Below are 25,268 nucleotides of genomic sequence, written 5' to 3'. Positions count from 1 at the left end.
TACCTACATGTTTCTTCTTCATATTAACTCAATACTTTAGCGACTCTTTACGTCTTTTGACGCCTGCTACGTAAGGTTACTCTTTGACCTCGCGCTTGATTGAAGTGCTCTGAGTGGTTGAAAATTCGCACAAACCACCCTCCTCTGTTCCAAAGCAGCACTCGCATTGGATTATTCTACTGCCAATAGGTTAATCCTGGGCTACCCAATGAAATTACTCGTTTTCTTCTCTTTGATGCAACCTCATTGCTACAAAGTTTACATTAGCTACGCTAGAAGCAACATTGTATACACTTTTTGAGATTATACGAGTCTGCTATAGTGTACTTCTATTGCAAAATATTTTTTCGAATTGAAGAATTAGGTGGAGCGCGTTTTTCATAGAGTAGCCAACAGATCTATGTGCGAATGTGGAACAACTCAGTTTATCCGTTTCTAGTTTGTTAGACCAGTCATACTGCGATCGATAAATAGACTTGTTTACTTACGCCAGTTATGTAGGTTAGCTACATGTAGGCCAGTGTTTTTGCTTTGAGATTTTGTAACATTCCGCACTCATTCGACGTATTTCCGTGTTCTTAAATCCTGAATTTATAGTCGATAGTCAACGTGAGTAGGCAAAATACGTGGTCATTGACTTTTATTGAGCCTCAAGTCTCGTCTGTCATTCTCACACTTCAACGTTTTCCTATAGTCACTCAACAATGAATATCTCAAAAAGTGGGTACCGTGTCTTTTCTGCCAACTCGACCACCGCATGTACAGAGCTCGCCAAGAAGATCACAGAGTAAGTAAATGCTACGCATTCACATTAATCTCTTGCAACTCACTCAAATTACATTTTTTTTCTCTTCAACTGAAATTTGAACGTAGTTAAAAGAAATTAGTGATGTCCAAGCGCAGTGGTTCCCAAACCTTTTCAGTTACTGTACCACCAACTGAGTTTTGCTCTGCCGGAGTACCCTAGAAGTACCCCCTCGTGCATTTTTACCAGTAGGCCTATGGTCTCATGAGTCTTCTCAAGTACCCCCTGTGGATAGGCCAAGTACCCCTGGGAACAACTGGTCTAGCGTTATAGGCCGCTGCTTCAGAGAACATGTACCGCTGCCAGTGTGGGTTTGAATCCGTCCCAGTGCTCTTTCAGCAAAAACGTTCCTCTCTCATATCCAATAAACAATCAAATAAGTAAGGGACAGGACTGCCCCACTCCTTAAAAAAAAAAGTATTTTGAAAATATCCGAATTGGGCTGTCTGTGTAAAAGCAGCCTATTAAGTCTACTTTTAGGTCGCTAGTCTCCAGAGAATCTGCCACTCAAAATTGCAAGGATGAGAGAGGATGATGTCTCACACAACTTTGAGACTTCAAGCAAACATGGCTAACAAACAGATCCCATTCTCAGCAAACAGTATTTCAAACATAGGAGCAGTTACAGCTGCTGCCCTGGCCCCAGACTGCCCCGTGTTTCCGATTCACATGTTTAAGATACAAGTGCATCGGTCCGCAGACCCCAAACTGATACAAATGTAACATGCATTGGTCAGAAAATTCATTCAATTACATTCTTTCTGGCCTCCCGAGTGGCACAGTGGTCTAGGGCACTGCATCGCAGTACCAGCTGTGCCACTAGAGATCCTAGTTCGAGTTCAGGCTCTGTCGCGACTGGGAGATCCATGGGGCGCCACACAATTGGCCCAGTGTCGTCAGGGTTAGGGGAGAGATTGGCTGGCAAGGATGTCCTTGTCCCATCGCGTTCTTGCGACTCCTGTGGCAGGCTGGGTGCATGCACGCTGACAAGGTCACTAGGTGTACGGTGTTTCCTCTGACACATTGGTGTGGCTGGCTTCCGGTTTAAGCCGGTATTGTTTCAAGAAGCAGTGTGGTTTGGTTGGGTTGTGATTCGGAGGACACACGGCTCTCAACCTTCGCCTCTCCCGAGTCCATACCGGGAGTTGCAGCGATGAGACAAGGCTGTAACTACCAATTGAATACCATGAAAAAGTGGTAAAAAAAGGGTAATTTTTAGGAACAAGAGTTTGGCCATTGCGAAGGTGCCTGGAAAGCAGGCTTACAGCGGAGCCACTGGGGATGCTAAACACCCTTGCCTGGCTGGGCAGAGATAGTTGTTGTTTTATTTTTCTATAGGTTGGCCTAAAGGTTTTTAAGCAAAATAATCCACTCAAAATGGAGAGCTCCTTGAAAATGGGAATATGCCGGGCCAAAATGAATTATGGCCTATTGTATAGATAATAGAACAGTGAACAAAATTTAAGAGATCTGATTTACAGTTTAGAGATACTTTGCAACAATGGCACACTTATCTCTCCACCTTGTTCCTTTCTTTTAGCTTTTAGCAAGTTTACCTTAGCCAAATACATTTAAACTCAGTTTTTCACAATTCCTGACATTTAATCCAAGTAATAATTCTCTGTTTTAGGTCGGTTAGGATCACCACTTTATTTTAAGAATGTGAAATGTCATAATAATAGTAGAGAATTATTTCTTTCAGCTTTTATTTCTTTCATCACATATTCCAGTGGGTCAGAAGTTTACATGCACTCAATTAGTATTTGGTAGCATGGCCTTGAAATTGTTTAACTTGGGTCAAATATTTCGGGTAGCCTTCCACAAGCTTCCCCACAATAAATTGGGTGAATTTTGGCCCATTCCTCCTCACAGAGCTGGTGTAACTGAGTCAGGTTTGTAGGCCTCCATGCTCGCACATGCTTTTTCTGTTCTGCCCACAAATTTTCTATGGGATTGAGGACAGTGCTTGTGATGGCCACTCCAATACCTTGATTTTGTTGTCCTTAAGCCATGTTGCCACAACTTTGGAAGTATGCTTGGGGTCATTGTCCATTTGGAAGACCCATTTGTGACCAAGCTTTAACTTCCTGACTGATGTCTTGAGATCTTGCTTCAATATATCCACACAATTTTCCTTGCTAATGATGCCATCTATTTTGTGAAGTGCACCAGTCCCTTCTGCAGCAACGCACCCCTACAACATGTTGCTGCCACCCCTGTGCTTCACAGTTGGGATGGTGTTCTTTGGCTTGCAAGCCTCCCCCTTTTCTTCCAAACATAACAATGGTCATTTTGGCCAAACAGTTGTATTTTTGTTTCATCAGACATGTTGACATTTCTCCAAAAAGTACAATCTTTGTCCCCATGTGCAGTTGCAAACCGTAGCTTTTTTTATGGCGGTTTTGGAGCAGTGGCTTCTTCTTTGCTGAGCTGCCTCTCAGGTTATGTCGATATAGGACTCCTTTTTCTGTGGATATAGATACTTTTGTACCTGTTTCCTCCTGTATCTTCACAAGGTCCTTTGTTCTGGGATTGATTTGCACTTTTCACACCAAAGTACGTTCATCTCTAGGAGACAGAATGTGTCTCCTTCCGAAGCGGTATGATGGCTGCTTGGAAGGGCGATCTCTTGGGAAAATTGTGTAGTTAAGTGTAACTATCTATATCAGCTGACTGTGTGTGTGTGTGTAAATAATGTATGTCTGTGGTGTATGTACTATGTAGGCACATGAGCTGACCCATAAGGGAGACTAGGCATCTATATTACCTATCAGATTAGGGGAGACATTGTCGCCTATTATTTGTCCCCCCCCCACTTTGGTTCTGAAATCGCCATCACCCACTAATCAAACTTGTCATTTTTGCAGATTAAGTGTCCGAGCTAGGAATGTTTCAATATTTATTGTTTACAAATTATGAGTCAATGAATATATACTGAATGTACAAAATATTAAGAGCAATGGTTTGTTAATATTTGTCTCCCATTCACCCTCTAAATGGCACACACACAATCCATGTCTCAATTGTGAGAGATCTTCTCACCTTGGCCATGCAGTGCGCCTCACAAGTGATTGCTGTCCTTATTATGAATTCATCAACTTTACCCTGTATATCTAAAAATGAGCATATACACTGATTGTTTAATGCAAAATGACCAAAACTATTGCTGATTGTGAACCTAAACAATCTAAATAAAATCTATTGTAAGGCCTGTTCAGCAGGTATAGCCAGATGAGTCCGTTTGGAATCCTGAGTGGCTCAGCCATCTAAGGCACTGCGTTGCAGTGCTAGAGGCGTCACTTCAGACCCAGGTTCGATCCCAGGGTGTATCACAACCAGCCGTGATCGGGAGTCCCAATAATGGCGTACAGTTGGCCCAGCGTCATTCGGGTTAGGCCGGGGTAGTCATCCGGGTTTGGGTAGGAAATCATTGTAAATAAGAATTTCATCTTATCTGACTTGCCTAGTTAGATTAAATGAGTTCTCTCCGGTAATTTACTTTTATTCCGTTAAAAACATTTTCAACAGCACATAGATGGGTCTCCCGAGTGGCGCAGCGGTCTAAGGCACTGCATCTCAGTGCTAGAGTGCCTTAGAATCCAGGCTGTGTCACTACAGAGTCCCATAGGGCAGTTCACAATTGGCCCAGCGTCGTCCGGGTTTGGCCGGTTAACTGACTTGCCTCGTTAAATAACCTAACCTAATTACATAGATTGTCACTCATCTAATAAAGCCTACTATCACGCAAGCTAGTTTAGAATTTGAATGCTGAAAGTGCCTTGCTAATGAGCAAGATCCCGAACAGGCAGCCGACATCACGTTGGTCAGCGTGCGAAGCTGGGCACAGTATGAATTTTACTGGGTTAAATAAAAAAATATTGCCTGAGATTTCTCAGCATGCAAAATGACGTGTAGCTCAGTGACTGTCAACACACGTCACTGCAGTTTGTCACTGAAGGAGAGTACTCATCAGTTGCAGAGTATGTAAGCGGACCGGGGTTGGAGCGAGATTCTCAAAGGCTGGAGCATTGGCCTTCTCGCCTGCTCCAGTAGTGCTCACTTCACGAGCCCAGGGCATGCCCGGCCCAGCATGCATTTGTAGCCTACTTGTGTGCTGCTACAGCCCTTTACTCATGACAGTAGCGAAAGTTCTCTATGAAAATATTTAAAGAAACAAAGATGAGTAAGAGAAGGAGTGTGGTGATGGAGTGTCAACAACTAAATAATCATTGTGGAATCTGAAAAGATAATTATCCCGAAAGCATGATGTGTACTTACTACAGTTGAAGTCGGAAGTTTACATACACTTAGGTTGATGAAACACAAATAGTACTGTTTGGCCATGATGACCATTGTTAGAATGAATAGGGGGGATGCTTGCAAGCCAAAGAACACCATCCCAACTGTGAAGCACGGGGTGGCAGCATCATGTTGTGGGGGTGCTTTGATGCAGAAGGGACTGGTGCTCTTCACAAAATTGATGGCATCATGAGGAGGAATATTTTGTCGATATCTTGAAAATTTGTGTGGATATATTGAAGCAACATCTCAAGACATCAGTCAGGACGTTAAAGCTTGGTTGCAAATGGGTGTTCCAAATGGACAATGACCCCAAGCCTATTTCCAAAGTTGTGGCAAAATGGCTTAAGGACAACAAAGTCAAATTATTGGAGTGGCCATCACAAAGCCCTGACCTCAATCCCATAGAACATTTGTTGGCAGAACTGAAAAAGCAGGTGCGAGCAAGGAGGCCTACAAACCTGACTCAGTTACACCAGCTCTGTCAGGAGGAATGGGCCAAAATTCACCCAACTTATTGTGGGAAGCTTGTGGAAGGCTACCCAAAACGTTTGACTCAAGTTAAACAATTTAAAGGCAATGCTACCAAATACTAAGTATGTAAACTTATGACCCACTGGGAATGTGATGAAATAAATAAAAGCTAAAATCATTTTCTCTGCTATTATTCTGACATTTCACATTCTTAAAATAAAGTGGTTATCATAACTGACCTAAAACAGGGAATATTTACTTGGATTAAATGTCAGGAATTGTGAAACTGAGTTTAAATGTATTTGGCCAAGATGTATGTAAACCTCCGACTTCAACTGTATATAGTGTGTGTACACCCCTTCAAATGAGTGGGTTTTGGTTATTTCAGACATACCCATTGCTGACGGATGTATAAAATCAAGCACACAGCCATGCAATCACCATAGACAAACATTGGCAGTAGAATGGCCTTACTGAAGACCTATGACTTTCAACGTGGCCCCGTCATAGGATTTCAGCCCTGCTAGAGCTGCCCCAGTCAACTGTAAGTGCTGTTATTGTGAAGTGGAAACATCTAGGAGCAACAACTGCTCAGCCGCGAAGTGGTAGGCCACCCAAACTCACAGAATAGGAACGCCGTGTGCTGAAGCGCGTAGCGTGTAAAAATCGTCTGTCCTTGGTTGCTACACTCGCTACCGAGTTCCAAACTGCCTCTGGAAGCAACGTCAGCACAAGAACTGTTCGCCACACACAAGGGAAAGGAGGATACCTTGTCAGTTGTACAACTGAAATGTGTCTTCTGCATTTAACCCAACCCCTCACAAGCCTAAGATCACCATGCGCAATGCCCAGTGTCGACTGGGGTGGTGTAAAGCTCACCGCCATTGAACTCTGGAGCAGTGGAATCGGGGTCTCTGCAGTGATGAATCATGCTTCACCATCTGGCAGTCCGACAGACGAATCTGGGTTTGGCCAATGCCCGGAGAACACTATCTGCCTGACTTCTTAGTGCCAACTGTAATGTTTGGTGGAGGAATAATGGTCTCGGGCTGTTTGTCATGGTTCTGGCTCTGCCCCTTAGTTCCACTGAAGGATAATCTTAACACTACAGCTTAGGGGAAGCCCTTTCCTGTTTCAGCATGACAATGCCCCATGCACAAATGAAGTTCCATACAGAAATAGTTTGTTGAGATCGGTGTGGAAGAACTTGACTGGCCTGCATAGAACCCTTTACCTCAACCCAATTGACCACCTTCGGGATGAATTGGAACGCCTTCTGCGGGCCAGGCCTAGACGCCCAACATCAGTGCTTTCACTTCAGCGGATGGCGAGTAGCCATGTCATAAACAACTTTGTTTGACACTCTCACTGTTCTCACTCAATGTTTTTGAACGGTCAGGGCATTTGGGAAACGAGAGTGGACTAGTTAAGTAGCCTAGCAGTTACTGTTGGGCCATTAACAAATGTTGCTAGTTCAAATCGCCAAGCCGACACGGTGAAAAATCTGCCGATGTCCCCATGAGCAAGGCACTTAACCCTAAATGTTCCAGGGTCACTGTTGGTAATGGCAGACCCGAGGTGTGACCCCACTGTCTGATACTCTCTCGTTGAGTTTGAATATGCAAAAAACACATTTCCAATTCACACGTGCATAATACACTTGTATTATGAAATAGGACAAATATAAGCCTCCACAATAATAATTATTATTCTTATTAATAATAATAATGATGGATGACAGTTGGGCATGTTACTTACAAGGCGGGCATTCCTCCTGTGTGTGGACAATTTAGTTGTGTGTTTACTTGCTGTCAAACATATTCCTTCTCTCCTTGCAGACGGCTTGGCGTAGACTTGGGAAAGTCAGTTGTTTACCAAGAGTCCAACAGAGGTGAGATGCCAGGTTATCCGTTTCAGATTCATACAGTATACACAGTGTACAAAACATTAAGGACATATTCTTAACGACCAGCTCGATTCGGTCTTATTTGGCAAAATTTGAAATAGTTTTATTTTAATTTTTTACATGGGATAAAAGTAGACTTAGAGCTAGAAAATGGTATCATACAGTACAGTTGAGGAACAATTGGGAAAGTACTTCTTCTTTAAAAGTTGATAAACATGTAACCTCACTTTTGATTAAATGGCCCTTGAATGTTTTGTGACACCTATTGGAGAGCTCTTCTTTGTCTACACCTGTTCATTATCGTTCACACCCTCTTAAGCCTTAGCCCCACCCATCTCTTTAAGGATTCACGTGAGGCCATGTGCTAAACCGAGTGAGTACAGTAGTGTACTAAACAAAGATTAAGACTAAAGGTTTACACTATGTTTTTTGACATGTCTGTATACAGTTGTTGCAGTGACACCATGAACATTCTATTGTCGTCCAACATCAAACTTGTCGTTCTGAAAAAGTATAAACACAAAAGACAGGCTGTATGTTGACAGCACCCTGGTGGTTCAAAATGGCATAACTGGTGTATTTTAACACCAATAATCCCATCTGTTTAAAAATGATTTTAGTTTCTGTCAATCTTGAAAACCAGGCAACTAAAAGCAACTTTCTGAACAATGTTTCGGTTAGTTTCTAGCTTTTTAGCTGGCTTGCCAGTTCAAATAATTTACATTTACATTACATTTAAGTCATTTAGCAGACGCTCTTATCCAGAGCGACTTACAAATTGGTGAATTCACCTTCTGACATCCAGTGGAACAGCCACTTTACAATAGTGCATCTAAATCATTAAGGGGGGGTGGTGAGAAGGATTACTTATCCTATCCTAGGTATTCCTTGAAGAGGTGGGGTTTCAGGTGTCTCCGGAAGGTGGTGATTGACTCCGCTGTCCTGGCGTCGTGAGGGAGTTTGTTCCACCATTGGGGGGCCAGAGCAGCGAACAGTTTTGACTGGGCTGAGCGGGAACTGTACTTCCTCAATGGTAGGGAGGCGAGCAGGCCAGAGGTGGATGAACGCAGTGCCCTTGCTTGGGTGTAGGGCCTGATCAGAGCCTGGAGGTACTGCGGTGCCGTTCCCCTCACAGCTCCGTAGGCAAGCACCATGGTCTTGTAGCGGATGCGAGCTTCAACTGGAAGCCAGTGGAGAGAGCGGAGGAGCGGGGTGACGTGAGAGAACTTGGGAAGGTTGAACACCAGACGGGCTGCGGCGTTCTGGATGAGTTGTAGGGGTTTAATGGCACAGGCAGGGAGCCCAGCCAACAGAGAGTTGCAGTAATCCAGACGGGAGATGACAAGTGCCTGGATTAGGACCTGCGCCGCTTCCTGTGTGAGGCAGGGTCGTACTCTGCGGATGTTGTAGAGCATGAACCTACAGGAACGGGCCACCGCCATGATGTTGGTTGAGAACGACAGGGTGTTGTCCAGGATCACGCCAAGGTTCTTAGCGCTCTGGGAGGAGGACACAATGGAGTTGTCAACCGTGATGGCGAGATCATGGAACGGGCAGTCCTTCCCCGGGAGGAAGAGCAGCTCCGTCTTGCCGAGGTTCAGCTTGAGGTGGTGATCCGTCATCCACACTGATATGTCTGCCAGACATGCAGAGATGCGATTCGCCACCTGGTCATCAGAAGGGGGAAAGGAGAAGATTAATTGTGTGTCGTCTGCATAGCAATGATAGGAGAGACCATGTGAGGTTATGACAGAGCCAAGTGACTTGGTGTATAGCGAGAATAGGAGAGGGCCTAGAACAGAGCCCTGGGGGACACCAGTGGTGAGAGCGCGTGGCGAGGAGACAGATTCTCGCCACGCCACCTGGTAGGAGCGACCTGTCAGGTAGGACGCAATCCAAGCGTGGGCCGCGCCGGAGATGCCCAACTCGGAGAGGGTGGAGAGGAGGATCTGATGGTTCACAGTATCGAAGGCAGCCGATAGGTCTAGAAGGATGAGAGCAGAGGAGAGAGAGTTAGCTTTAGCAGTGCGGAGCGCCTCCGTGATGCAGAGAAGAGCAGTCTCAGTTGAATGACTAGTCTTGAAACCTGACTGATTTGGATCAAGAAGGTCATTCTGAGAGAGATAGCGGGAGAGCTGGCCAAGGACGGCACGTTCAAGAGTTTTGGAGAGAAAAGAAAGAAGGGATACTGGTCTGTAGTTGTTGACATCGGAGGGATCGAGTGTAGGTTTTTTCAGAAGGGGTGCAACTCTCGCTCTCTTGAAGACGGAAGGGACGTAGCCAGCGGTCAGGGATGAGTTGATGAGCGAGGTGAGGTAAGGGAGAAGGTCCCCGGAAATGGTCTGGAGAAGAGAGGAGGGGATAGGGTCGAGCGGGCAGGTTGTTGGGCGGCCGGCCGTCACAAGAAGCGAGATTTCATCTGGAGAGAGAGGGGAGAAAGAGGTCAGAGCACAGGGTAGGGCAGTGCGAGCAGAACCAGCGGTGTCGTTTGACTTAGCAATATGACCATATCATATAGCTGACAACGTATTCATTTAGCTAATTTGTATTTATTATTCTAGGAAAATAAACTCACAACAAGATCATTATTTACAAGTTAATGGCAAGCTAATATCTTAAGGTTGTGATTGTGACTAAATAAAATAATTTTAGAACTTTGACACTGTCTCGTTGGCCTAACGTTATATCCTAATTTGTCTTTGTTGCAGGTCATGTTGTTAACATTACTGTCTCTGGTATCCACGCACTATATAAAATACCATACATTTTTATTTGTCACATGCACAGGATATAAAGGTGTAAACGGGACAGTGAAAGGTTACTTGCATAGTAAATGAAACTGATTTGCTTTGTTTTTTTATTTTCAGAAACTAGGGTGGATGTGAAGGAGTCTGTTCGTGGTCAAGACATCTTTATCATTCAGACCATTCCAAGGTGAGAGGATCCGGGTGTCATGTCTTCTACACCGTCTTACGTGTGTATATTCTAGTTGGTGGGATTTGCAGTATCGCCACAGAACCAAATGGGTCATTAGAAACTAGATGAGAGGAAAGTAAATGTATTCTCTTGTGAAATTAGGCAGACATTGCTGATCAGTCAGAATTACACCCGTGGGTCTCTTGTCTCCACCAACATCTTTTCATCCAGTGGTTATGTCATTCATTGGTTGTGAGAGAGAGAGCAATATTAACAGTCAGCTAGGGGGCACTGACCTGTAAAGAGTAACTTTCCTGAACTTTTTATTTATTTAAATCGAAAACCAGGTGTTTTTGGCTTATTTATAGTGAAACACCTCAATTCTGATCTTCATTTTGACAGTTCATTGCAGAAGGGATATGTTTAGGTATTTTAGTAGTAAATCTAACTCTTTTTGTCCCTAGCGGTTAAATTCAACCATTTGAAATCATAATGTAAAGAAGGCACCTTGAGAGGGTGGGAGGCCCCGGTGCACAACTTGAGAGGGTGCCTCTTCAGCTTCTCAAGGGTGGGGTTTGGTATGAAATCCTCTCCCTTCGAGATGTGCTGGGTGGTACCACCTCAAGGCTCACTATTAAAGCAGGTGACAGCACTCCTTATTTACATTGGTCTTCGTAAGTGGAGTGTGGCAATATATTTTGCATGAGGCTTCCTTGACTAAACTACTGACGTTACACAAAATTCAAAAGGCAGAAAGGCACATTTCTACATATGACCAAAGTCAATGTTTTTGATTACCGTTTCATACACTTATGTGCTTTTACGAAGAATAAAAACGGGGGCTATGAGGATTCTACATTTTATATTCGAGGTATATCCATCATAACAAGAAATGAGTGACAAAGGTGGCCATGTCAACTCTGACTAATTTGTGGCTCATCGTTCAATGGTTTGGAGTTCTAATCCCACATGAGCATGATATACATTTTTATTTCAAACATTAATTTACAATATTTATCCCTGGTAGTAGTTGTATTTTACTCGCCAGTTCTGCATCCCTAGGCAAGACATAAAAATTGCCGCCCCTTCAAGAATAGTCCCAGTAAGCAAAAATATGTTGGAAAGACGTTCAATTTAGGTTCTGAATGAAAGGTAAAAATAAATCTATTCCGGACATTGAAATGATGTTCGTTTTCGGTTCTGAATGAAAGTTGACTAGATGTAATTCATAGAGGTCTGTTTGTTCCAAATAAAGGCTGGTCCAGACTGATGCTGACGCCTTTTGGACTTATTTTTTTTGTCCGTCTGTGTTTACTGAGGTATAGCCTACTGCAGGGATGGGGAACTCCAGTCCTTGGGGGTGGGAGGGGAGTCAAACATTTTCCACATCCCTAGTCAACACAGCTGCTGAAACTAATTTCATTCTAAACTGAAGATAATGATTCGTTGATTATTGGTGTCAGATGTGTTATCTAGGGCAAAAATGTGACACGAATCATCCCTGGCCTACAGTGTTGTCTAAAATGTAATTTTATGAATGCCCATGTGGTAGGCCTAGCATTGGTAAAACACAAAAAAAGACGTCCAAAAGACTGTCGGTCCGTGCTTACTGGGGTGCAGCCTACCATGTCAGCCCACAATGGTGTAGGCCCATCATTTGTAAAACAGGCCGTTGCATTGGCTTTATTAGTCCTGATTCCTGTGACAAATCAATTTGGCTATTTAAGCTGTATCACCGATCCAATTTTATCAGTAGGAGTTATCCTGAGCCTATTTGCAATGTGTTTACACAGCGGGAAATAGAGGATTTTCTTTTTTACTAATATCAACTTGTAAAAAATGTACGTATACAAACTTGAAACCACTGATCATGAAATTTATCCCACGGGATGAATGTCCTGGACAGCAATTCTGAGTAGCCTGACTGTCTATTTTACCTTGACCTGTCCTGTCGTTAGGATATGTTTGATAATGTCAGCACATTCTTTATCAGATTGGAACGTCGTTTAGGTTTGGCTATTTGATTGGAGAAACCTGTATGATGTAAAAATACATTTAAAAAAGTGTCCGTCTCATTACGTTGTTATGCATTTTGTCTCCAGCCTGTAGGCTACAGAAAAGGCCACATACTCTTTCTACCATATGCTACATGATTTATGTCATTTCTTTGGATGGTATGTTGGTGGAACGCCGCAGCGCCCTGGAGAGGTGCACTTGGACTGGACAAGATAAATATTTTGCGTCCCTGCTTTTGACAAAGTTTGCACTACTTATCATAGGGCAGCATCAGCGCTCACTTTAAAAGCCCAAATGCCACAGGTTGAGAGAAATTGTCATTGTTTTTGGGTAGTATTACGTGATGTTGTTGGAGGTGAATCTTGGTCAATTTAGCTCAGAAAATAGCGCTCTAGTCAATCTTCCACCAAAGGCGGCCACCTAATCCTACCTAATGAGCGGGCCGGCCCTGGTACCCAAGACCAGTCTGTGTTAATTTGTGAGTCCACATTTAAAATATATATTTTTTGCATCCCAAGGGGGACTCTATCTTAAACCGCAAGTGGCAATAGATGTCAGGAACTTGGTGACTGCGGTTTACCCTCCCCCAAAATTAATATTTTTTTACCCCCCCCCCCCCCACAAATTCTAGCCTGAATGCATTTTTTTAGAACATATGTAGGGTTGGGCAAAGGGTGAAATTGGGGTTGAGGTAACCTAATTATTGTGGTTGGCTTTGCTGTTTCAGGATGCTGCCTTGGCCACTACCGCATTGCACTCTTTGTATTAGTTAAGCTACTAATTATAGTTAGTAACAGTGCATCAAGTCCCCAACAACGGTTGCCTCTGCTTCTCTCATGAACTGGCTGATCTTGAGGCTTAATTATTTAGAAATGCCCCGTAGCTTTCAAGGTTATACTTCAGGGTTTAGGGAACGACTGTTAGTGTGGTGCTCAAGTAAGTTAACGTTGTATGATACTGACGAGCGTCATACTCAAATGTGTGTCAACAAAGACGAGTGTTTAACTCCGAGAGTGAACGTTCTATGGGCTAATGTGGTCTTGAGACGCGCCGACATCTTGAATTCTATACCACGTCAGTTACTACGACATGCAAATTTAAAACCATAACACAAGAGTTTTATTCAACAGTTTACTGAAATATCTACAATAACTACTCTTGACTCTTCTCTTACCTCTATCCATCTGTCTCCATTGCCTTTTTGAATGGTTATTTTGTCCTACACAGAGACGTGAACACGGCCATCATGGAGCTGCTGGTCATGGCCTACGCTCTCAAGACTAACTGTGCCAAGAACATCATTGGGGTCATCCCCTACTTCCCTTACAGCAAGCAGTGCAAGATGAGGAAGAGGGGCTCCATTGTCTGCAAGCTGCTGGCCTCCATGCTCGCTAAAGCCGGTATGTTACTATATGGCTAGTGTATTTTCTCGTTGTTGTGATACCAATCATTTTTGTTGTTGCGTAAATGATTACAATGTTGTAGGAAGATGGTTAAAACTCTGCTAAGATAAGTTGTAGACATGGATAATTTGGTAGGAGTTATACATAGTTATTATGGGAGGGAAAAAATGCTGCTGGCATACTGTGAGGTAACGCAGCCTGGTCTCAAATCAAATTGTATTGGTCACATACACGTGTTTAGCAGATGTTATTGCGGGTGTAGTGAAATGCTTGTGTTTCTAGCTCCAGCAGTGCAGTGAAATCTAACAAGTAAATCTTAACAATATCACAACAATACACACAAATAAGTAAAGGAATGGAATTAAGAATATATAAATATATGGACGAACAATGTCAGAGCGGCATAGACTAAGATACAGTAGAATAGGACAGAATACAGTATATACATATGAGAAGAGTAATGCAAAATATGTAAACATTATTAAAGTAACTAATGTTCCAATTATTGGTGGCCAATGATTTCAAGTATATGTATTTAGGCAGCAGCCTCTAATGTGCTCGTGATGGCTATTTAACAGTCTGATGGCCTTGAGATAGAAGCTGTTTTTCAGTCTCTGGGTCCCTGCTTTGATGCAGCTGTACTGACCTCGCCTTCTGGATGATAGCTGGGTGAACAGGCAATGGCTCGGGTGGTTGTTGTCCTTGATGATCTATTAGACGTAGCAGGAAATGTAAATCCTGGACACGGAAATTGAATGAGATGTTACGTATGCTTACATAAGACAGATGGTCTCAGGCTAAAATTTGAAGTCGGTTGGGTGGGCTTATAAGGCGACCGTCTAGCAACCCAAAGGTTGCGAGTTCGAATTTCATCACGGATAACTTCAGCATTTAAGCTACTTTTCGACTACTTAGCATGTTAGCTAACCCTAACCTTAACCCTTTTAGCTAACCCTAACCTTAACCCTTTTAGCTAACCCTAACCTTAACCCTTTTAGCTAACCCTAACCCTTTTAGCTAACCCTAACCTTAACCGCATCATACGTTTAGCAAATTTGTAACTTATAGTACATTTTGGAAATTTTGAACATATTGTACATTTTGAAAATTTGTGATTTTATTTTTTTATTCAACCTTTAATTTAACTAGGCAAGGCAGTTAAGAACAAATTCTTATTTACTATGATGGCCTACAAAAAGGCCGGGGGCTGGGATTATAAAATAAAATGTAGGACAAAACACACAGCATGGCAGCAACACACCATGACAACAACATAGCAGCAGAGCAACATGGTAGCAGCACAAAACATGGTACAAACATTATTGGGCACAGCAAGAAGGTAGAGACAACAATACATCATGTGAAGCAGCCACAACTGTCACTAAGAGTGTCCATGATTGACTTTTTGAATGAAGAGATGGAGAGAAAACGGTCCAGTTTGAGTTTTTTTTTCTTTGCAGCTCGTTACAGTCGCTGGCTGCAGTGAACTGACAAGAGGAGCAATCCAGGGATGTGTTTGCATGGGGACCTTTAGCAGAATGTGACTGACAGAATGGGTGTTGTATGTGGAGGATGAGGGCTGCAGGAGGTATCTCAGGAGGGAGGGAGCCCTAAGAGGGTTTTATAAATAGGGCTCAACCAGTGGGTTTTGCGACTGGTATACAGAGATGACCAGGTTATAGGGGAGTATAGAGTGCAGTGATGTGCCCCATCAGGAACATTGGTGGCAAATCTGATTGCCGACTGGTAAAGAACATCTAGCCGCTCGAGAGCACCCTTACCTGCCAATCTATAAGTTACATCTCTGTAGTCTAGCATGGGTAGCATTGTCATCTGAATCAGGGTTAGTTTGGCAGCTGGGGTGACGGAGAGGATAGCCTCCAGCTTTGATGTGTACCATCTACCTATACTCCTATGTACTTGTATGAGGTGACTACCTCAAGCTCTAAATCCTCAATCACACTGTGTGGGGAGAGGTGCATTCTTCTTACCAAACCACATGACCTTTTGTTTTGGAGGTGTTCAGAACAAGGTTAAGGGCAGTGAAAGCTTTGTCGTAGAGCGTTTAACACACAATCCGGGGAGGGGCCAGCTGAGAATAAGACTATCGTCTGCATATAAATGGATGAGAGCGCTTCCTTTTGCTTGAGCTATGTTGACATATAAATTCAGCAACAACAAAAAAGTCCTCTCAAATGTACATATGCACATTATTCAATAATTTCATCCACATTGCACTTGTGCGTCAACGAGCGTCTGGGTTGCCGAACGCCAGAATAGAACTTGGTTTGGTCCTCACAAGTTTACAAACCCATGTGGGTGCTTGTAAGACTAATGAGGAGAGAATAAACCAACTGTTTCCCGTTTATATCTTTGATCTGTGGATTAATCGTCAGAGTAGAGGAACACAATTTTTGTATAACCCGTCGGTCTAACATCTAAAAAGAGGACCATATGCATGTCAGGTTAAATAACAATCCAATGTTCATCTCCCAGGCAAACTAGCTAGCAATAGCTAGCTAGATAAATGTCTGAATGTTTTTGTGTCGATCTGCCCCGACATTAATAGAATTGACTCACACTTGGTTTTCACACACGTCGGGATGGACAAGATTATAGTTATATTATAGCACGCGGACCTACGCAAGCCAGTCTAGCCGGGGTGTTGCTTGACCCAGTGGTGGATAAAGTACCCAATTATCATACTTGAGTAAAAGTAAAGATACCTTTTAATAGGAAATTACTCAAGTGGAAGTCACCCAGTAAAATAGTACTTGAGTAAAAGTCTAAAAGTATTTGGTTATAAATATACTTAGCTATCAAAAGTAAATGTAATTGCAAAAGAATAACTCATTTCAAATGGCTTATTAAGCAAACCAGACGGCACAGTTGAATAGTTTATTATTATTATTATTATGGAAGAATAACCAGGGTCACACGACGACATGCAACATTTACAAGCAAAGCATTTATGTTTAGTGAGTCTGCCAGATCACAGGCCGAAGGGATGAATAGGGATGTTCTCTTGATATTTGCGTGAATTGGACCATTTTCCTGTCCTGCTAAGCGTTCAAAATGTAACGAGTACTTTTAGGTGTCAGGGAAAATGGAGTAAAATGTACAGAATTGTATTTAGGAATGTAGTGAAGTAAAAGTTGTCAAATATAAATGGTAAAGTATACATAACCCCCCCCCCCCACAAAAGTAGTACTTTTACTTAAGTATTTTAGACCACTGGCTTGACCCACTTGTGTTATCACAGGGCTGACTCACATCATCACCATGGACCTACACCAGAAGGAGATCCAGGGCTTCTTCAGTTTCCCTGTTGATAACCTGCGTGCCTCGCCCTTCCTGCTACAGTACATCCAGGAGGAAGTAAGACTACATTACCCAGAATCCTCCAGTCACTTGTATAATTTCAATCATATCATGCATTTGTTGACTAAAGTTTAGTTTTAATGTGGTGTTGAACTGTGAAATCATGTTGGATAATGTTTATTTGTTTCTAGATTCCAGACTACAGAAATGCCATTATCGTTGCAAAGTCTCCTTCAGCGGCCAAGAGGTAACATAAAGGTTGGGAGTTTTCCAGCAAGATGGATAGTGAATGATGTGAAGTGTGTTTGTGGCTGCAGATTTGTGGGTAACTGTGTTTGCTCTGTATGTATTTTAAATCCTTTTTGTGTGTGTGTGTTCCAGGGCTCAATCCTATGCTGAGCGGCTGCGGCTGGGCCTGGCGGTGATGCACGGGGAGGCCCAGTGTTCAGAGTCTGACATGGCCGACGGAAGACACTCACCCCCTCCAATGTCTTCAGGACGCACCACCTCTGGTCACCCTGGTCTGGAGCTGCCATGTAAGATACCCCCCCCCAGACACACACACACACACACACACACACACACACACACACACACACACACACACACACACACACACACACTAGAAAATACCCCTGCCTTTGACCCTAACACACAAAAATCACAGTTGCGGTGCTCTCATGTATATAATCTGCCTAATCAGCAGACAGTGGTATGTAACCACGAGTGTCACGGGACAGGATGAGTTGAGCCCTGACTGCTGTCTATCTGAGGAATCCATAGAGACGTAATGAGTCTGAACAGCAGGGTTAAATCCTCACTGCTTATGGGAGTAGACGGCACTGGGATGGGCCTCCCATGTAGCATGCATTAACTTGTGAACGGACATACACCCAGACTCTGATCCTATCCATTGAAGAGCCACTGTAAAACATGGCATTGGGTCAAACGGAGGCTTTACAGAGATCTAATGGAACAGTATTTACAGAAAAGAGAACAAACTATATTTTGCATTTTGCATTTATGGACTGGAAAAGTGGTAATCTGTCCGAATAACAACCCATAGCAAGTTATTATTTACAAATCCAATTGTCACAGAAATGCTATAAAAATATCCAGCCCTGAATGCCCTAAGGCACAAGTAGCAAAGTGGACCTCCACACATTGTCCTCATGCTGACAGTGGACAACTGAATTGTTCAGTTAGTCTGGGCTGTAGTATGTGTTGGTTCAGCAACAAAGCACTCCTTCTCAGCAGCCTGACACTACTGCAGATGCCTGTGAAATACTGCAGGCAATAACAGGCATCCATTCCCCTCTAACCTCCTCGTTCCTCTCCTCCACACAGCCTCTGGATTTCTCTTCTCACCCTCTTTTTTTTTTTTTTTTTCTTCATCCTCCTTTTCATATAGCGGCTGTATTTATTTCTCTCATACTCCTCTCCATTTCTCCTCCTTTATACAGGAACAGGGTACGGACATTATCAAAACAGCAGCTAAATTCAGATACGGAGCAAAGTGACACGTTTAATCTTTGCTTTTTTTCCTGTTTTATTCTTTATATTAAACTTTTTTTATTTGATTGCGTTCCTTGGATAAATAGGACCAGGAGGCCTGTCTTCAGTTGTGGAATTGTCTGTATGCTGCCTTGGTCTGTCTGTCTATTATTTACTCTCTGTAATGAGTGTTGACGTATGCCATTTATCTTTTGAAGACGCAGGGAGGCACCAGGCTTCATTCCCAGGCATAGAGCTCCCAAGTACGACCGTAACGCTCCACTCTCTCTTCCTCTAACCTCCTATCCTGCAATACTATCTGTGATCTTTTATACCTGCCTGCATGTAATGTTGATGTCTCCTGAGGGAGTTTCCATTTTCTAGCAGCACTGACCTTCTAAATTCCCCTTTGTGAAGATCTCAGTTCAGTGTTTAGACCGAGGGCGGGGGTCAAACATATGTGGGGGTTTGAGTTAAAACAAAAACAAACAAACAGTCAGGGGAAAAGCTCAGTCGACATTGAAATGACTAAAACCACATCTGAACTGTGTAGAGATGATAATGGTCCTACAATTATAGTCTCTTCACTTTATACTCAGCCTGCTAGCAGTCATCGAAACGAAAGCCAGACAGTCGTGGGAGCATTGGAAATTCCAAAAGCAATGGATAGAGGACTATTTATTTTATTTTTTAAATTTGGACGGTGAGGAAATGTAGTCAATTTTAAGTGCGGCCTTCCGGACCTCAGTGAAGCCCGAAGACCCCTCCTGGTGTAGACTGTTGGCTGTCACCAAATTTGGTATGATTATTGAAACAAAATATCTGTAAAACAGCAGATTTCTTCACCTCCAAATTGGTGTCAAGGTCTTGGAGAGAATCTCAAGTTTACATTGTACGGTATTCCTCACTTGATACATTTTTGACATTTACATGCCTTTAGGTCTAATACACAATTAACTGTGAACTTCCAAAATTCTAATAATAAAATCATTGCATTCAACCCTACCGATAGCAATAAGAATCTGCTGGATGCATTCATGCAAGCATCATGGACAAATACATGCCTCTTCCCATGTATACTTTGGAGTTGCACAACAATTAATACCCGTTTGAAACTGTGTGGCTTGTCAACATATTCCCTTCAACATGCCTCTCATCCTCAAATGTAGCATTTATCTGACCTTTGACCCCTTCAAAGCAACCAACAAAAGGGCTGCTACTGCAAATGTCTTACCAGAGGGCACCTACTGTATTCCACTGCCAGGTTGGTGATTGGCATACATTTAATGGAGCCAATAATTTCCCCATAAACGTTATGCCATTTGGGCAATTTAACTATGTCTCTATAACTCCAAATGGAGATGAAGGAAGCATTGCAAGCACCTCCGAGGCCCAGTGAGGCATGATGAAAAGCTTGCTTGTGTTCCCCTGCATCCTTTTTCTTGATCAATTCCTAGTTTAGAATTTTTCAGCAACGGTATGATTCTTGTTTATTTAAAAACTCACCCATCTCCCTGAAGCCTTAAATTATTTTATTTTTTAATGTGTAGAGCCTCACGATTCAACCCTGAGAGTTTTTAAATACACGCCTCTGGACTGACGACGAGGACGCTGGTTTGAAGTTGGTTGTGATTTGGCATGGCATGGGGTTGCTGTGTGGATCCCTAAATCCCAAACCGGATGTTTGATTTGTGGAATGGAAGACAGCTCTATACTCGTGAGCCATGTGTTGCTACCATCACAATATGCCTGAAGCTGCTCCATACTTACAGTGGCCAAAATAATTTCACCTTGTTGTCCCTTCTGTCAAAATGAGTTTTCAGTGTTATTCTGAAGCGCTTGTAGCAGTCTGTGGACATTGAGGTAGAGCTGTCTTGCATGGTCTTTGCAGGTGTTGAACTTGATCCCTTCATCCTCGTTCTCCTCAACCAAATAATTTGAATCTCATTTTTTTTTCCCCCTAATTTCCTCTGCACCACTGGTTTGAAAGTAATGATCAACCTCTCTCCTTTTCTCTTTCAGTAATGATGGCCAAGGAGAAACCGCCGATCACTGTAGTGGGAGATGTGGGAGGTCGCATCGCTATCATTGTTGTAAGGATTCTATCGTCTCTCTTATTAATGTTTAACTTTGACCCCTATGGAACAAAAAAACTGCATTGTCCAAGCTATTTTAATAAGCAAGAATTAAATTGGAAGTCGAAAGTTTACATAAACCTTTGCCGAATACATTTAAACTCAGTTTTTCACAATTCCTGACATTTAATCACTTTCTTAGGTCAGTTAGGATCACCACTTTATTTTAAGAATGAGAAATGTCAGAATAATAGTAGAGGGATTTATTTATTTCATCACATTCCCAATGGGTCAGAAGTTTACATGCATTCAATTAGTATTTGGTAGCATTGCCTTTAAATTGTTTAACTTGGGCCAAACGTTTTGGGTAGCCTTCCACAAGCTTCCCACAATAAGTTGGGTGAATTTTGGCCCATTCCTCCTGACAGAGCTGGTGTAACGGACTCAGGTTTGTAGGCCTCCTTGCTCACACATGCTTTTTCAGTTCTGCCAACAGATTTTCTATGGGATTGAGGTCAGCGCTTTGTATGGCCACTCCAATACCATGACTTTGTTGTCCTTAAGCCATTTTGCCACAACTTTGGAAGTATGCTTGGGGTCATTGTCCATTTGGAAGACCCATTTGTGACCAAGCTTTATCTTGATCTTGCTTCAATATATCCACATAATTTTCATTTCACATCATGCCATCTATTTTGTGAAGTGCACCAGTCCCTGCTGCAGCAAAGCACCCCCACAACATGATGCTGCCACCCCCGTGCTTCACGGTTGGGATGGTGTTCTTCGGCTTGAAAGCCGCCTCCTTTTTCCTCCAAATGTAACGATGGTCATTATGGCCAAAAAGTTATATTTTTGTTCCATCAGACCAGAGGACATTTCACCAAAAAGTACAATCTTTGTCCCCATGTGCAGTTGTAAACCGTGGTCTGGCTTGTTATGGCGGTTTTGGAGCAGTGGCTTATTCCTTGCTGAGCGGCCTTTCAGGTTATGTCAATATAGGTCTCGTTTTACTGTGGAAATAGATACTTTTGTACCTGTTTCCTCCAGCATCTTCAAGGTTTTTTGCTGCTGTTCTGGGATTGATTTGCACTTTTCTTACCAAAGTCCGTTCATCTCTAGGAGACAGAACGCGTCTCCTTCCTGAGCGGTATGATGGCTGTGTGGTCCCATGGTGTTTATACTTGTGTACTATTGTTTGTACATATAAACGTGGTACCTTGAGGTGTTTGGAAATTGCTTCCAAGGATGAACCAGACTTGTGGAGGTCTTCCATTTTTTTCTGAGGTCTTGGCTGATTTCTTTTGATTTTCCCATGATGTCAAGCACTGAGGCACTGAGTTTGAAGGTAGGCCTTGAAATACATCCACAGGTACACCTCCAATTGACTCAGGCTAATTGACATAATTTATCAGAAGCTTCTAAAGCCATGACTACTTTTTCTGGAATTTTCCAAGCTGTTTACATACACTAAGTTGCCTGTGCCTTTAAACTTCTGACCCACTGGAATTGTGATATAGTGAAATAATCTGTCTAAACAATTGTTGAAAAAAATGACTTGTGTCATGCACAAAGTAGATGTCCTAACCGACTTGCCAAAACTATAGTTTGTTAACTAACAAGAAATCTGTGGAGTTAATGACTCCAATTAGTTTTAATGACTCCAACCTAAATGCATGCAAACTTCTGCCTTCAACTGTATATAAACTATTTAAGTTTCACCCTCACTGTTCTGAGGAAGTTCTCATGTAAGATGTATTTGGACATACAGTATGATACAGATCTCGTGTGTTATTTAGATGCTAATAACTGTTATTTTGTTCTAAGTCCTTCCTTGTCGTTTCCCTCTCTCAGGATGACATCATAGATGACGTGGAGGACTTTGTCGCGGCGGCTGAGATTCTGAAAGAGAGGGGGGCCTATAAGATCTATATCATGGCCACACACGGCCTGCTCTCAGCAGAGGCCCCGCGACTCATAGAGGAATCCGCCATCGATGAGGTAAGAGGAAGGACACAGGCTGCACTCGCACAGGCTTTTATTGAGCCTGAAATGGCTGTGTTTGGTAGGTAGTCTGTGCTGCTCCGATACTTCAAGCTGCACAAGGTCGGAATTATGTCTATTTGCTAGATAAGCCAATCTATGCTTTCTTCAAAAGACAAGTACACAAACCAATACCCAAATACAGTAATATGCAATACATATGCAAAAAAAACTTTGCGTTCTTATTAAACATAGTCCCTGCTGTAACCTAGCTCTTCATTTTGTCTCCTTGTGCCCCCCCCCCCCCCCAGGTAGTGGTGACCAATACAGTCCCTCATGAGGTCCAGAAGCTCCAGTGTCCCAAGATCAAGACAGTGGACGTCAGTATGATCCTGGCCGAGGCCATCCGACGCATCCACAATGGAGAGTCCATGGCCTACCTGTTCCGTAACATCACAGTGGATGACTGAGCTACACGCACAGACACCTCGCGTTCACACCGTGAGACCAAGGATGTTCAATTCCGTTACGTAGGAACTTGTTTCTTTTCATTCTAATTGACTTCCTTTGTAAAAACAGAATATCTTGCATTCTCAATAAATGTCTACTGTTCATGCATACCACTAGTCCTTTACTGTACTCCGCTATACTATGGGCATGGTAAATACATCGCCCATGCAGACTCTCATGGAGCACAAACTGCACATATATCTTGGATTCATTTCATTTAATCCCACATTGTGTGTATTGTATGCAGCTTTTACAGCATAGCATTTGGTTAATTAAGCCTTTTTGATTAATATGTATTTGCGATCAATTGAACTCTAATATTGAAGCAAGACTGGTACATGCTTAGTCTTTTCGAAGGGTTACTGAATTGGTTTGAAGTTACTTGCCCATGGCCCAAAGCCCTTCGCAGCCATTTGCACTAGAGCAGAGTATTGTTACAAGTGGCAATGCCTATTTTAGTCACAGATACTGATACCTCTTAACTGATATCGGACAAGAATAGACACTTGCAACACAGTCTGTTTTCTGCACACACAAAAAACATAATGAATAGGTTATTTAATCTGCCACTTTGCAAATGATAGACTGAGGTCCTCGTGATTTTTCTATCAGCGTTAATGGGGATTGGATCTCCATTTGCTCATAGATGTAAACGGAATATGCACATCAAGGAATTTACTGAACCCATTAACCACACAGAAGTAGATGAGGCTAAGCCTTTGAAGAGAACAAATGCTTAAATCTGCTCTTACATGCTTTCACGTGTAGTGATAATCTCTTCTCTTGTTCCCTTGAAGCTTTGTGTTCTGCTGAAGTCTCATGAGCAAACAATAGTCTGAATGGTGAAGTACTGGCTCTATGTTCTGCAGAGGTGCATTGAGTTGGCCTGTTCGGTTTCTAGATATTGCGTGCCTCTCCTTTGTCTCACTCACACAGCTGAGTGTTTACCATCCATGGAATGAGATCCAACGTTCATAAGCCTGTCGAGCTGATGTTGAAGGGTCAAGCTGAATAGCTCTGTCAGTTGTCTCTTTCTGCCAGCTTATTCAATAGGCCTACTTCTCTTATGATCTACCACACAATGACTCAATGGAAACATTGTCTCTCTCAAAGTTGACGCTGGTTTTGGTTGCGTGTGTAACATCTGGGTTCCTCTATAAATTCAAATGAAGCCTGTTTGTTTTCCATGTGAACCGTGTCATGAAAGCAAGTGGTACTGGCTTAAATGTATGGCAATGAGGCAAGTGCATGGATCAACTAGTCTTTTAAAGAAGTGAGGACATGTATATTTTGTGTAGTTTTATTTATTTTTTTGCCACGTGTGCAAGTGATATCACACTTTCACTTCTGGTTGTCTGAGGATACAGCATTAATAGCAACTACGGTATATCGCTAAAAGTAGAAGGTCCACAGTTCATTATGGGATAGAATGTGGAGTCAAACGGCACCGACTAACTATGTCGTGCAAGCAGTATATTAAGAGAATTTGTGTATTGTCTCAACCAGCTTGTTTATCTGTCTTCACAGAACACACCACATTTCATAGCAAATGTTTTAGCTTGAGATGCATTGAAGTCGTCAAAAAGAGTCCAGGACCCTGATCTTGTTCTAAACGCCTCAGGATTCTCTGAAATAACTGCTGAGGAGCTTAGACCAAGTCTAGGGGCAGAGACAACTATAGACACTGGACAATCCATCTGAACTGAGGACATGATATGTACTTTTTAACGTATTTCGATTCTCTACAAAAATAAAGCAAGTCATTTCAATACAGTAGGCTGTAGGACTGCATTTAGTAATCACTCATCACAGACAAAAATTATTGTATATGAGAACCAATTTTAGGCATAACAATTAAAACGCCTCAGTCATTTTGTCATTGAATAACACTATTGTGTCTCAAAGGCCTACGTACCTGTTCGACTGTGTGTATGTAGAGATCTCTTCTCCAGTAGTCCATTCTGTGAATGAATAGGGGGAGAGTACGGAAGAATGTTTTAACTGGACAGAAAGAGGAACTACAGGCCTAACGTTCAACAGGCCACTTCCTCATATGAGACAGGAAACAA

At 42.7% G+C, this 25,268-nt stretch overlaps 1 protein-coding gene across 1 annotated transcript; it reads left to right on the top strand.

Annotated features, from left to right (window-relative positions):
- The first annotated feature begins 194 nt into the window (after nucleotides 1-194).
- On the top strand, nucleotides 195-23,307 carry LOC135539063 (phosphoribosyl pyrophosphate synthase-associated protein 1-like). Its single transcript, XM_064964934.1, has 10 exons — nucleotides 195-787; nucleotides 7,417-7,469; nucleotides 10,352-10,418; nucleotides 13,644-13,816; nucleotides 17,082-17,197; nucleotides 17,332-17,387; nucleotides 17,522-17,676; nucleotides 20,657-20,727; nucleotides 22,561-22,707; nucleotides 23,001-23,307. The coding sequence occupies exons 1-10, from the start codon at nucleotides 705-707 to the stop codon at nucleotides 23,157-23,159; spliced, it is 1,080 nt and encodes a 359-aa protein (XP_064821006.1). The 5' UTR covers nucleotides 195-704; the 3' UTR covers nucleotides 23,160-23,307.
- Nucleotides 23,308-25,268: the final 1,961 nt, after the last annotated feature.

This window comes from Oncorhynchus masou, chromosome 5 (genome assembly GCF_036934945.1).
Source record: "Oncorhynchus masou masou isolate Uvic2021 chromosome 5, UVic_Omas_1.1, whole genome shotgun sequence".
Taxonomy (NCBI): domain Eukaryota; kingdom Metazoa; phylum Chordata; class Actinopteri; order Salmoniformes; family Salmonidae; genus Oncorhynchus; species Oncorhynchus masou.
The sequence above is the reverse complement of the archived record's forward strand: the minus strand, read 5'-3'. Positions and strand labels throughout refer to the sequence as shown.